A 12,162-nucleotide genomic window follows, 5' to 3' on the forward strand; every position below is an offset into this window, starting at 1 on the left:
TATGGAAGTTGTAAAATTGATTGGGATTGATTATCTTGTTTGTATGTTGGCTGGATTCTTTCTGTATATAAGAGTGGCTGTGATTCTTTTGCTTCCTCGCTGCTTCGCCGAATAAGGTGTGTGAATTTGATCGCAGTACAAGAAATTCTTAGATACTAGGTCTAAGTTTACTTTTAACTTTATATACCAGTTTTCTCGCATCACTCATGGCGATATTTTCATAAGCCATAAGTCTTTTAATTTCAAATTCCTTGCAATAGATTATACATTTTCTATCAGTAGATTTGTGGTCGCCCTTGCAGTTTGCGCACCTTGGAGTGGGAGTATTACAGTTCTCGTTATGTTTATCCTCGCCGCACATGTTACATTTGGTCTCTCTTCTGCACACTTTACTAGGGTGACCAATGCCAAAACAATTGTAGCAGACGATCGGTAACATTAAGTAGGGTTCAACTTCTATTTTTATTTTATGAAGGAAAACTTCTCTTGGAAGGTTTTGACCAGAGAAGGTAATTACAACTGATTTACTAGGCAGCCATTTAGGGTCTTCTTCTTGTCTATTTGGATCCCTATTTCTCTTATTTAGTCTTCTTATGTTTAGAACTTTAACTTCTGATTCCAAAAATTCCTTTATCTCTTCTTCTGGTATGTCTTCGTCTATGCCTTTAACTAGGCCTCTTCGTATCAATCTAAAACTTGGAATGAAAGCTTTTAAGTTGTTGCTTTCCAAGAGAGAATCAATAACCAGCAAGTTAGCTTCTTCAGAATATCTGAAGTTAATTTCAACTGTGGATTTTGATTTATTGTTTATATTAATAATGTTATTGTATTTCTTACATACTAGCTATCCTACTTTGAACGGGCTGAGACTCTTGACTTGTCTTTGTTTGTTATCTTTTTCGATGAGCGCAGGTCGAACCCATACTGTGAAGGGACCTCTGTTATCGTCTTGGAAAAAACTAAGTATATTATTTGGCTGTATCTTATAATTTCTTGAATTAGACTGTTCTTTTTTCTCTGTAACAATATCGATCGGTGTGCTTTTCATGCATATAACTTGTTCAAGAGATGAACTTTTTCTTTTATTGTTGATCACTTGGGACCATTCCATTTCTTCCACCTCGGAGGGAGTTAAGAGAGGCTCCATTGTCCTTGATCTGTCCGATCCTCCCCCGTAATCACCGAGGGGGATCACTCGACACGTGGTGAGAATCGTACAGTTTTAGGTTATCGGGTAAGTTGTTTATTTGTACCAGCCCGTCTGCGATCAGACGGATAAAGTAATTTGAAGATATTAGTCCGGAGACAGTTTCCGGCTAGCTGGAACAATTACGGATTGTAGATCTTGCTTCTTTCAGACAATTTCAAATACTCAATCCTGCAATCGCCAGGTACGCACTCATATCACTCGATCTCCTCGTTTTTTTAGTAGGAAATCTTATCTTTTTAACGCCGTCAGTGTAACTCGGTCGCACTTATACAACGCGAGATACAGATTACTAAATCCATCTATTGGAAAAATAATGGATTTCTTTTTACTACATCTAATATATTAAATATTGTTAGTTTTTTAATTTAGATGGCAGCACAATGGCGTTATATCAACGCGACCTTGTGTGGCGTTAGTTTACGAATGCCACACAAGACACAAGGTCGCATTGACATAACCTATAAACGTTACACGACTCGACTTATGTGCTGTATATGCAAGTACTCGTATTAAGATAATCTTAATACTTATAGAAATTAAAACTTTATATATAACTTCTTATTATAGCAGAAAATTAATCATCAAGATGTCAAGTTATAGTGGATTTAGTGAGAAACAAAAAGGTGGAAGGAAAATGTCTTTAGAATGGATGCATGTATTAATTGAAAAAAATAACGAGAAAACAATAACTAAATGTAAATATTGTGATTGTGTTCTTAGTCCAAAAATTGAAAGAATCAGAACACATTTAAAGAAATGCACTAAGTTTAACAAAAATGATTCCAATTCAGACACTGACTCAAACTCAAGTCATTCAACATCTGTAGCAACATCAACAAAAGTAAATGAAATAAAACCATTAGAAATTAGCTCTTTCAATACAGTTAAAAATAGTAAGTAAATGTTATATTAAATATATATATTTAATAAAAATATATATTTAATAAAAATATATATAATATATATATTATATATATTTTTTGTTATTATACATTACGTGTTTTTAAAATTTCTTAGGATCCGATGACAGTCTTCCTAAAAAACTAAAACGAAAAGGGACATTGAATGATTTCATAATTCCAACTACAAAACAACAAAAGAATCAATTTGATGAAGCTTTAGCTGAGTTTTTTTATGTTTCAAATCTGGCATTCGAAAAAGTAGAACATCCATCTTTTTGCGATTTTTGAATCTTCTTCGTCCAGGATATAATCCGCCTAATAGAAAGGAATTATCAGGACCTTTACTAGACATCGTGTCCAAAAAAATTGACCTTATGATGACATCTGAATTGATGCAGGAAAGTAGGCCCATTACAATTCTGCAGGATGGATGGTCGAGCGTGAAAAATGATCCAATAATTGCCACTTCAATTCACACAGGCAAACATTCTTATTTATTAAATACCATTGATTGTAAAACGGAAAAAAAGGCCGCAGAGTATTGTTTGGAAGTTGATGTCGATTCAATAAAAACATGTGAAGAGAAATTGGGTAAAAAAGTATTTGCTATTTGTACTGATAATGAACATAAAATGGTTAAAATAAGAAAATCTTTACATGAAATATATCCAAATATTATAACTTATGGGTGCTCTGCCCATTATCTAAATTTATTAGAAAAAGAACTTACACCAAAAACAGTATTAAAACATATCGTAGATATTCAAAAATTTTTTCGTAATCATCTGACTCATAGACTTTAAAAAAAAAAATAAATTCTAAAATGCTCCAACTGCCAAATGATACTAGGTGGAACTCACAAATTGATTGTTGATACTTTTATAAATAATTATCACATATATCGAGATATAGTTATAGAAAATGAGTCTTTATTTGAAAGCAATGCTGATTACAAACAAATTAAAAATAAAATTTCTAATATTAACATATATTCCAATTCACTAGACTTGCAAAAACAGTTAAAAATAATAGGAAATGCTTTGAATAAATTGCAAAGTGATCAAATAAATTTTTCCGAGGCATTTATAATTTGGAAAAATTTATTAAACGATAAACAATTACAGCAATATTCAAACAAAATAAAAATAAGATATAATCAGGCAGCTACTCCCTATCATTTCTTAGCTAATTATATGCATCCTAAATACTTTGGGAAAGATCTGAGCAGCAATGAAGAAAAGGAAGCTGAAGAGTTAATTCTAAAGAATTATCCAGAGTATGTTGATGACATATTAAGTTTCAAAATTAAAGATATTGATAAATACCCATCCAACATGTTTTCTGATCAAGTAATTTCAACAATGTCATCACATAAATGGTGGATTATTTTAGCTAATAAATGCGACAAAATGGATATTAGTAATGGCCCTAAAAAAGAATTTTGCATTCTTATGGCAAATCTCTTCAGTTGTCCAGCTTCATCGGCAGCTATAGAAAGAATTTTTTCTACATTTGGTCATGTCTGGAGCAAGTTGAAAAATTCATTGGCTCCACAAAAAGATGACAAACTTGTTAAGATTTACAGATATCAAAATAAATAAATATTTTTAATCTTTAATAATTTAATATCTACTTCAAGTTTTAATTAAATTATTTTGAATCATATTTAATTCATTTAACAAAGTAAAAATTATTTTATTATATAATTATATTATATAATTTTTATTATATAGTTTTATTTTATGTATTATTTATATTTATATTTTTATTTTGTGTATTATTTTATTTTATGTTTTATTTTATATATTAATATATTATATGTATTAACTAACATTATAATTTAAAAATACATGTATAATAAATATAAATAATAAAGTGCAATTTTTGTTCTTTGTGATTTACAATCTAGATATTATTTTATTATATAATTTTATGATATAACTTTTCTTATACAATTTTATTTTATGTATTATTTATATTTATATTTTTATTTTATATATTATTTTATATATTAATATATTATACGTATTAAGTAACATTATAATTTAGAAATATTATAAATATAAATAATAAAGCGCAACTTTTGTTCTTTTTGTGATTTACAATCTAGATATTAATTTTATTTATGTTTTCCTAGGCTTTAAAGTTGTATAGTAAAATAAAACGTCTGTGGGTTTTATCATGGGTTTTTTACTTGGTTAAAACCGATTTTATCTGGGTGGGTTTAACTGAGTTGGGCAAAATTTTACCAGCCCTGAATTTTAAACAGTAAAATGGATTGAAAGTTTGGATTGACAGTTTCCACTTAATATTGAATAAGAGAAAGTCTTGGATATTCCAATATAACCGTGTAGCTTTTACACATTAAAGCTTTTCAATACACAAGTCACGGATTTCTGACTTTCTCTATGTTCATATAATTTCGAAAAATAAAATTGGATGTTTAGTTGCCGTCCAGCAGCAAACAAATTTTAGATTTCTAAATATAACCCAGTATGGAAATCCGTTTCAAAACCGTTTTTAACATAAGTGAATTTCCAATATCAACCACTTTCGCATAATTTTGAAAAGATATACTGGATTACCTACCAGTGATCAAGCCTTGCATTTCCAAATACAACCGCGTAGAAGTATTCTACGAAATTGCATATTGCATCCAATCTCTATCGGCACTGGATTTGCGCATAAAAGCGTATACGTATAACGCTCTTTGGAATTCCATATGTTGTTTATTTTCAATTGAATACGAATATACATGCAATTACAGACCAATCTTTCATCAGAAAACTAATACTAAATTCTTATACTATTTAAATACAGAAATCCTTACATAAACCAGATCACCGGTTTTCTACGTAAAAACTAGTAAACTTTATGTCGTAAATTTCCTACATGTTCAAATATACTTGGAATTATGGGTATAAACAGATAATATTTATATATGGAATGTCAACTAAATATTACTTGGAACTTGGAATTGCGTGCATAATCAGATTTAATTTTTACTCGGATAGATTTTGTACCAGTAAAGATTTGATTTGTCCAGGTAAGTCCTAATACGACCGTATATAATTTTATATCTGGACATGTCTGGAATTTTCAGCAGGGATGGAATTCCTGTTTACTCTTACGAAAGACGCATGGGCTGGAAATTGTAATCTTATATTGCAATAACTACAAAAAAATACTACAATAACCACACACAAATATTACAATAACGTGTAAATATTACAATAAACTTGTGTGATTTTTTCGTACTATAAATGATCAGTGTGAAGTTAGCACAAGAAGTAAAAAAAATAATATTTTTTTTTAGAGTGCCGGTTTCTTTTCTAATAGTGCTCTTCTACAGTGCTTGATAATTTTTAAAAATAGTTCTAGCGATTAAACCCCCAAAAAACAAGTTTTAAAAATGGGGTGCCAACTTCACGTATAGTGTTAAGTTATCACATTTACATTAACGTTATTACTTCTTCAATTAAAGTACTTCCTAAGTGCTCTTAAAAAGTTCGCCACGAAAAATTTCAAAGTACCAAAAAATTAAAAATTTGGAGTTCTAGTTTTTTTCTTTAGTGTGCTAAATAGTACTCCTTAAGTGTTCTTAAAAAGTTAAATAACTTTTTTCTGTCAAGTAAAAATTACAAAAGTTTTACGTACCCAGTAGGGTCTGCCACGAAAAATGTCGAAGTACCAAAAAATTAAAAATTTGGAGTTTTGGTTTTTTTCTTGAGTGTGCTGAATAGCACTCCCTGATTGCTCAAAGAAGTTAAATAATTTTTTTCTGTAAAGTGAAAATTACAAAAGTTTTACGTACTTTGTAGAAGCCAAGTTATGAATTTTCAAAGTTTCATAATTTTGAAAATAAAACGGAACTATTGAAAAAAAGTATAGGGAACTATAGAACTATTCAAAAACTACTGGGAACTCTAAAAAGAATATAATTTTTTTAAAAATAGGGTGCCAACGTGAAGTTGGCACCTTATTTTTAAAACTCGTTTTTTGGGGGGTTAAATCGCTAGAACTATTTCTAAAAATTATCAAGCACTATAGAACTATTAACAAAGAAGCCGACACTCTAAAAAAAAAAATATTATTTTTTTTACTTTGGGGTGCTAACTTCACACGGGTCTATAAATGGGGAGGGTCCCAGATGCGCACAAGCTCAATTGGACACCACCAATTATAGCGGCCGATGCCTAGAGTATTTCCGTTGGTTGGGTTAGATTAGATTACGTGATTGGTGGTGTCCGATCGGGTCTGTGCGCATCTGGGACCCTCCCAATTCCATGAATAAATAAAAATTACTGAAAAATGTATTTATATGAAGAAGGCATTATTGAACAATATCAATTTGTGCTAACTTAAAAATGTAAAATCTGCTTTTTTTGTTAGTTGTTTATTAGAGAGTAATAATATAAAAACGGAATATATATAAATAAAATTCAAATAATTGTACGCATATATGACTTTTATTGTAATCAAAGGTACATATCAGTCATTCATAACAAAAATAAAAATTTTATGTAAGTTTTAACATAATCTTTGGCTTTTAACACGAATCGTAATATGCTAAACTTATAATAAACTCAGAATTGATGACATAGACTTTAATTCTTTAAAAATTCTTTTTGAATTCTCTGTGCTGCCTGAGTTGTCATATAAGAAATTTTTTTTTTTCTAGTTTTTGCTGATCGAAACCTTATTATTATAAAGTAGTATAATTTGTTGCATATTACGATTCATGTCACGTTAAAATCCAAAGATTATGTTAAAATTTACAAAATGTTTTTTAAGTAATAGAGAGATATTTTGATCGTTACTGTATATCAATACAAATTGAACAAAAATGCCTTCAACAGTCGTAGCTAGATCTTCGTGCTTGTATTGTTTGTGTGATTTTATCACGAAAAAGTTTTTATTTTTGCTATGGATGACAGATATGTACATTTTATTACAATAAAAGTCATGTATGCATACAATTATTTGAATTTTATTTATGTATATTCCGTTCTTATATTATTACTCTCTAATGAACAACTAACAAAAAATAACAGATTTTACAAATTTTAAGTTAGCACAAATTGATGTTGTTCAATAATGCCCTTTTCATGTAAATTCATTTTCCAGTAATTTTTATTTGTTCTTGGAGTTGAAGTTTATTTACGATTTGGAAAAGAATAAAAAAAACATTTTCAAAGAGATTATTGATTTTTAATATACAATTTAATATTATTTTGTAATGTGTAATGTGATTAATGTGTAATGTAGTTGAATGATTTCAAAGTTATTTTTACTAAGTTTTTACTAAACAGGAATTCTAGATGATATGCTTGAAATTTTATATGCTTTAATATGTACCTAACAATTAATAATTGTTTTATTAATTTTGATTTGTTTCCGATATAACCACAAACTTTAGAATAGATTAATTAATTTTTACAAACAGAAATTTAAACGAAATCCAGTGTTTAGACAAAAAATATTACAATAAACCTAAATTCAAATCATTCTTTTTAATTTCATTTTTGATTTTTTGTTTTATTATTTAAAAAAATAAAGAGACTTACATTTCAAGCATGCTTCTGCGTCTCCACGCTTTCGTCATCAATCGGATCACATTTGAGACAGAGATCGTTAATCCGATTAGCCTAAGGAAATTTTCTATACTTACGTTGAGTACTATTGTTCAATCCAATCCGAGATCCGATTAGTTATCGTAAACACCCCAAGTATTACCGGTCATGCACTATGGCCGGTATTCATAGTCGAGTCTTATTTCAAGATTGTCTTAAGCAACGTCTTAAGATGCTAATACGGCTCTCTGATTGGTTGATGGCATCTTAAGGTGATACTTAAGACGATCTTAAATATAAGAATCGACTATGAATACCGGCCTATAACATTGATTCCAATTACCGCGGACAACTTTGACATTTCCTGAAGAACTTTAGTTTCGCGATTTGGTAATAAGTGACGGCTCATCGACGTGCATATTTCCGCGCTGTATTCTCTGCCGACACAAATCCGCTCTAAACTTAACGCACTTCGCGACAAAGCGAATCGCGCTATCGCTTCATTAAAAAATTTAAATTGAACGTTCGAGCAAATGTTAAGCGATATCTTGTCTTATAGCGTCACGTAAAAAGTTGATCCCGCTACTCGGAAAGCGTGAAAGTTGAAAACCGGTGAAGACTCGAGTATTCCATAGTATGAGGCTCTCGACTGATTTCTCGAAACACGTATTCGTGATTTGGAGGGCATTTTTTCGGCCAATGTTCCAAAATTCTCGCGCGCGTCAAAGGTGATCAGCGCTAATGCCACTGCCTCGGGTCCATCTTGCCTACTTTGTCAGGCCTTTGAATTTGGAAGCCTTAGATCAGGAGCTTAGACGATTTTGGGAAATCGAAGATACTCCTTGACAGGCTCTTTTCAGCCCTGAAGAGCAGTAGTGCGAGGAGCATTTCGTAGCCACGCATTCGCGCGGTGCTGATGGCAGATACATTGTGCGTCTTCTATTCAAGCGCTGTCCGCCGATCGACATCGGAGAGTTCTATAAACAAAATTTACGTATTTATTTACAGATATAAATAAAATTAAAAAAAAATAAAAAAGAAATATGCATAAATCATCTTAAATACTTAAAGCAGATACATATATTAAAATATTGATATCTCTGGCATTATGTTTTAATACATTATAGTTTTCAATTTACTTTTCAGGGACTATATTGGTGATACATACTTAAAATGTTTTGCTCACTAATTTTATCTTTGAATAGTGAGTTTTCTATATTACAGCCGAAGTCCTTAATCTTATTAGTCAGAATCAGAATAAGCAAGCAAAATCATTTGTTAAAATTTATGGCCATGTGATTTTACCACTATTTTATATTATAATAGATAACATAAGGATCGATTATTTAAAGCAGTGTTGCCAGTTAAATAATTGACCCGTCGAATACTCTCTTGCAAACTGATTTCTGGAATGTAAGTGTACTAGTTCGGTAGATTCTTATCAAATTTTCCATTACAGTTCCGCAAATAGCTCTACATTTCTCTACTTGTGTTAGAAACTTCTAACATTTGATTAGCAGTATTCTGTATGGTTTATTGTTAGTAAATCTGTCTTTTGCATTTACTCAGTGGAATTCACTTTTTTCTAGCATTATTTATTACATTATATAATAACAAATAATCAATTTTAATTAAAATTAAAATTTAACTTGAAAGTCACTTTTGAAAATTTAAAACAATTAAAACTATAATTAAAATTATAATATAAAATTACTTTATAATATCAACTTGTAAAAATGGTGTGTATGAGAAGATTCAAGAAGAAAACAAAAAAGTATGTTATCTCGTATCTGTGATTTATGTAAAACAATAAATAAATTTTTTTATATCTCTGTGGATCTGATGTTTTACACAAGAATATTAATAAAATTATTCACAACAATAGTAAATAAAATTATGCATTGTAAATGAGAGTGAAGAAGTTTCAAACACGACAGATTTCTTATCCCGGAAAGAGTAGATGGAGGAGAATAGCGAGGTTTAGACTAGGAAACGAGATGAGAGAAGGAAGATATTGGGAAAAAGAGGAGGAAAAGAAATGTAGATTATGTGAAGGAGAGGGGAAAACATGGGAACATGTTTGGGAAAGATGTAGAAACAGGGGGGAGGAAGAAGAAAGTTGGCAAGTGGCAAGTATTTTATTTTACTGAATTGTGATAAAATATTATCTGTAATTCTAATCACAGAAGAAGGTTTATAACAAATACCATTTTCTTTGTAATATGTAGTTAATAGAAAATCTTTTTGTATTTTTGGATGTTTGATTCAATTCTAAAATTTTTTATATAACCCCACTGTATGTTATCAGAAAATCCTTTTTTATTCAAATATCAATACGTAGATTAAAGCTGAGTTCGATTAGAAAGTGTAAAAGGCAAATTCACGCGACTTCTGCAACTGTGGGCATTTAATTTTAAATCTTTATGTTTCGTTTCAAATCTCATAGATGATAAGTGATGAGGAGAGTTACGTCCGCGGATTCGCGAGGGTTGCGATCCCGGGACGTAGATCTTTTTTGCTGGTTACTTTTGGTTTTAAAGCAGCTGTCACCAGTCGCGGCTCCGAATCGTGTGATAACACGGCCGGATACGCGACAAATTCCTTGTATGGGAAGTAGGATGTATTATAGGAAAATATGTTATTAGGTGACTTATGAGTAGGTTTAAAAAATGTAGTAGCGTTTTATTAACGCTACTGGAGTTGTAGCGTGCGTGCTTGAGCTTGGCGTGGGATTAAATGAATGACAGAGCGTGTAATGATTAAACTGAATATGTATATGTATTTTCGTGATTACGGAATAGTAGATGGTTACATATGGGGGCTGCGGGTAAAACGTCATCTTGCGAAAGAAGCGCTTTCTGCCGCCGGCGTACGCGCGGTGTGCCCTACGTTTGCCCATATGTGCTTCAAACGAGGCATGGTAAAGTTAATATGGGAGAAGGATTGCCACGTGAATGCGTATATGAGCAAGTAACTTACCGATCTTCCGAATGGACAACTTTAACGCGAGAGAGAGAGAGAGAGAGAGAGAAAGCTCAGTATAAAAGATCTACGAAATTTAGAAAAATAAATTAGTGATCGTGTATTTGTTACGAGTGACGAATCCGCTGGGTCGGAGTGGTCACCCGTTAGAACGCCTCCCTTAAAGGTGGGAATTATACGGGAAAAGAGGGGAAAGTGTCGAGGAGTCGCTCTAGCGAATCTTCCTCGACGGGTTGGGAAGGGAAGAAGGACGGTGTCGAAAAGTCGCGTTAGCGAGTCTTCTTCGACGCCGTAGGAGAGAGAGAGAGAGAAAGAGAGAGAGAGAGAGAGAGAGGGAGAGGGAGAGAGAGAGGGGTGGGAGAGGGAGAGGGAGAGGGAGGGGAGAGGGAGAGGGAGGGAGGGAGAGGGAGAGGGAGAGGGAGAGGGAGAGGAGAGAGAGAGAGAGAGAGAGAGAGAGAGAGAGAGAGAGAGAGAGAGAGAGAGAGAGAGAGAGAGAGAGAGAGAGAGAGAGAGAGAGAGAGAGAGAGAGAGAGAGGAGACGTTGGAGAGTCGCTTTCGCGAGTCTTCTCCAACGCTCGGAAGAAAGGGAGGGAGGCAGAGAAACGAGTGAGGCCACACTCTAGCTAGTGCTAGGTGAGGTTCAACCCTCAGGATCTCTGGTGGAAAGGAAGGAGAGGAAAAGAGGCGATCCGACCGGGGCCACCCCGAAGACCAACGTCTTCGTCAGGAGTAAAACCCTCCCGTCGCTGAGATCGTACCTGGAGGTCTGAACGTTGGTGGTCGCCGATGGCAGCGAATCTCACTCGACCAACAAGACTGATCTGAATTTCGAGCTCCGATTTCGCTCCTTATATAGGCAAGGATATGGGCAAGAGGTGTCGCGGGACGATTCCTCAGGTTCACGGAAAATTCGGAGCGATAGTTTTTCGTAACGTGTGGCCCTTAGAAGCCCGCCCCGTTCCGCGACCGCGCGGCTTGCGCCTATATCGCGCGAGCGCTTGTAGACTTCTCCGGGGATCGCGACTCTCGGGGGCACCGCATACCAAGCCCCGACGCGAAATCCAGTGCCCAGGAAATTAATAGAATTTAATAGAATTTATATTGAGAATGTGCGAGGTGATAGCGCCAAGCACATGCAATAGTTTTATGTATAAAAAGTTAAGGTTTAATTATCGTTCGTAGGAGATTGATTGATTCAAAATTATTTGGCATTTTTATTGGCCGTGATTTTAGAGTTGTTTCGATCGGTGTTGCATGGCGCAGCAATGGGAAGCGTCCATGAGTGGATCACGTTTAGATAATTATAAATTTGCCGTTCTTAATATTTCGTATTAAATTGGAAAGATGAATAGAATTCCAACGCGCGGAGCTTGTTGGTATCAAAGGGGGCCGCGAGCCGAGGGGTCGGCGCGCATGATGTTTGCCTCGCGCCGATGGACGCTCGCAGGTGTTGCGCGTCGAGGGGGCGGCACGAGGTAGCCAAGCCGTATGAGAT

General features: G+C 33.4%; 1 protein-coding gene across 2 annotated transcripts; it reads left to right on the forward strand.

Moving 5' to 3' along the window:
• Positions 1 to 925: 925 nt before the first annotated feature.
• On the forward strand, positions 926 to 2,876 carry LOC120358629. Of its 2 annotated transcripts, none has more exons than XM_039453374.1 (2): positions 926 to 2,103; positions 2,228 to 2,876. In XM_039453374.1, exons 1-2 carry the CDS (start codon positions 1,797 to 1,799, stop codon positions 2,398 to 2,400), a joined length of 480 nt encoding a protein of 159 aa, XP_039309308.1. In that variant the 5' UTR covers positions 926 to 1,796; the 3' UTR covers positions 2,401 to 2,876. The 2 variants fall into 2 exon arrangements, with proteins under 2 accessions (XP_039309308.1, XP_039309309.1); XM_039453375.1 differs by having other exon boundaries at positions 1,512 to 2,051.
• The last annotated feature ends 9,286 nt before the right edge of the window (positions 2,877 to 12,162 follow it).

This window comes from Solenopsis invicta, chromosome 9 (genome assembly GCF_016802725.1).
Source record: "Solenopsis invicta isolate M01_SB chromosome 9, UNIL_Sinv_3.0, whole genome shotgun sequence".
Lineage (NCBI taxonomy): Eukaryota > Metazoa > Arthropoda > Insecta > Hymenoptera > Formicidae > Solenopsis > Solenopsis invicta.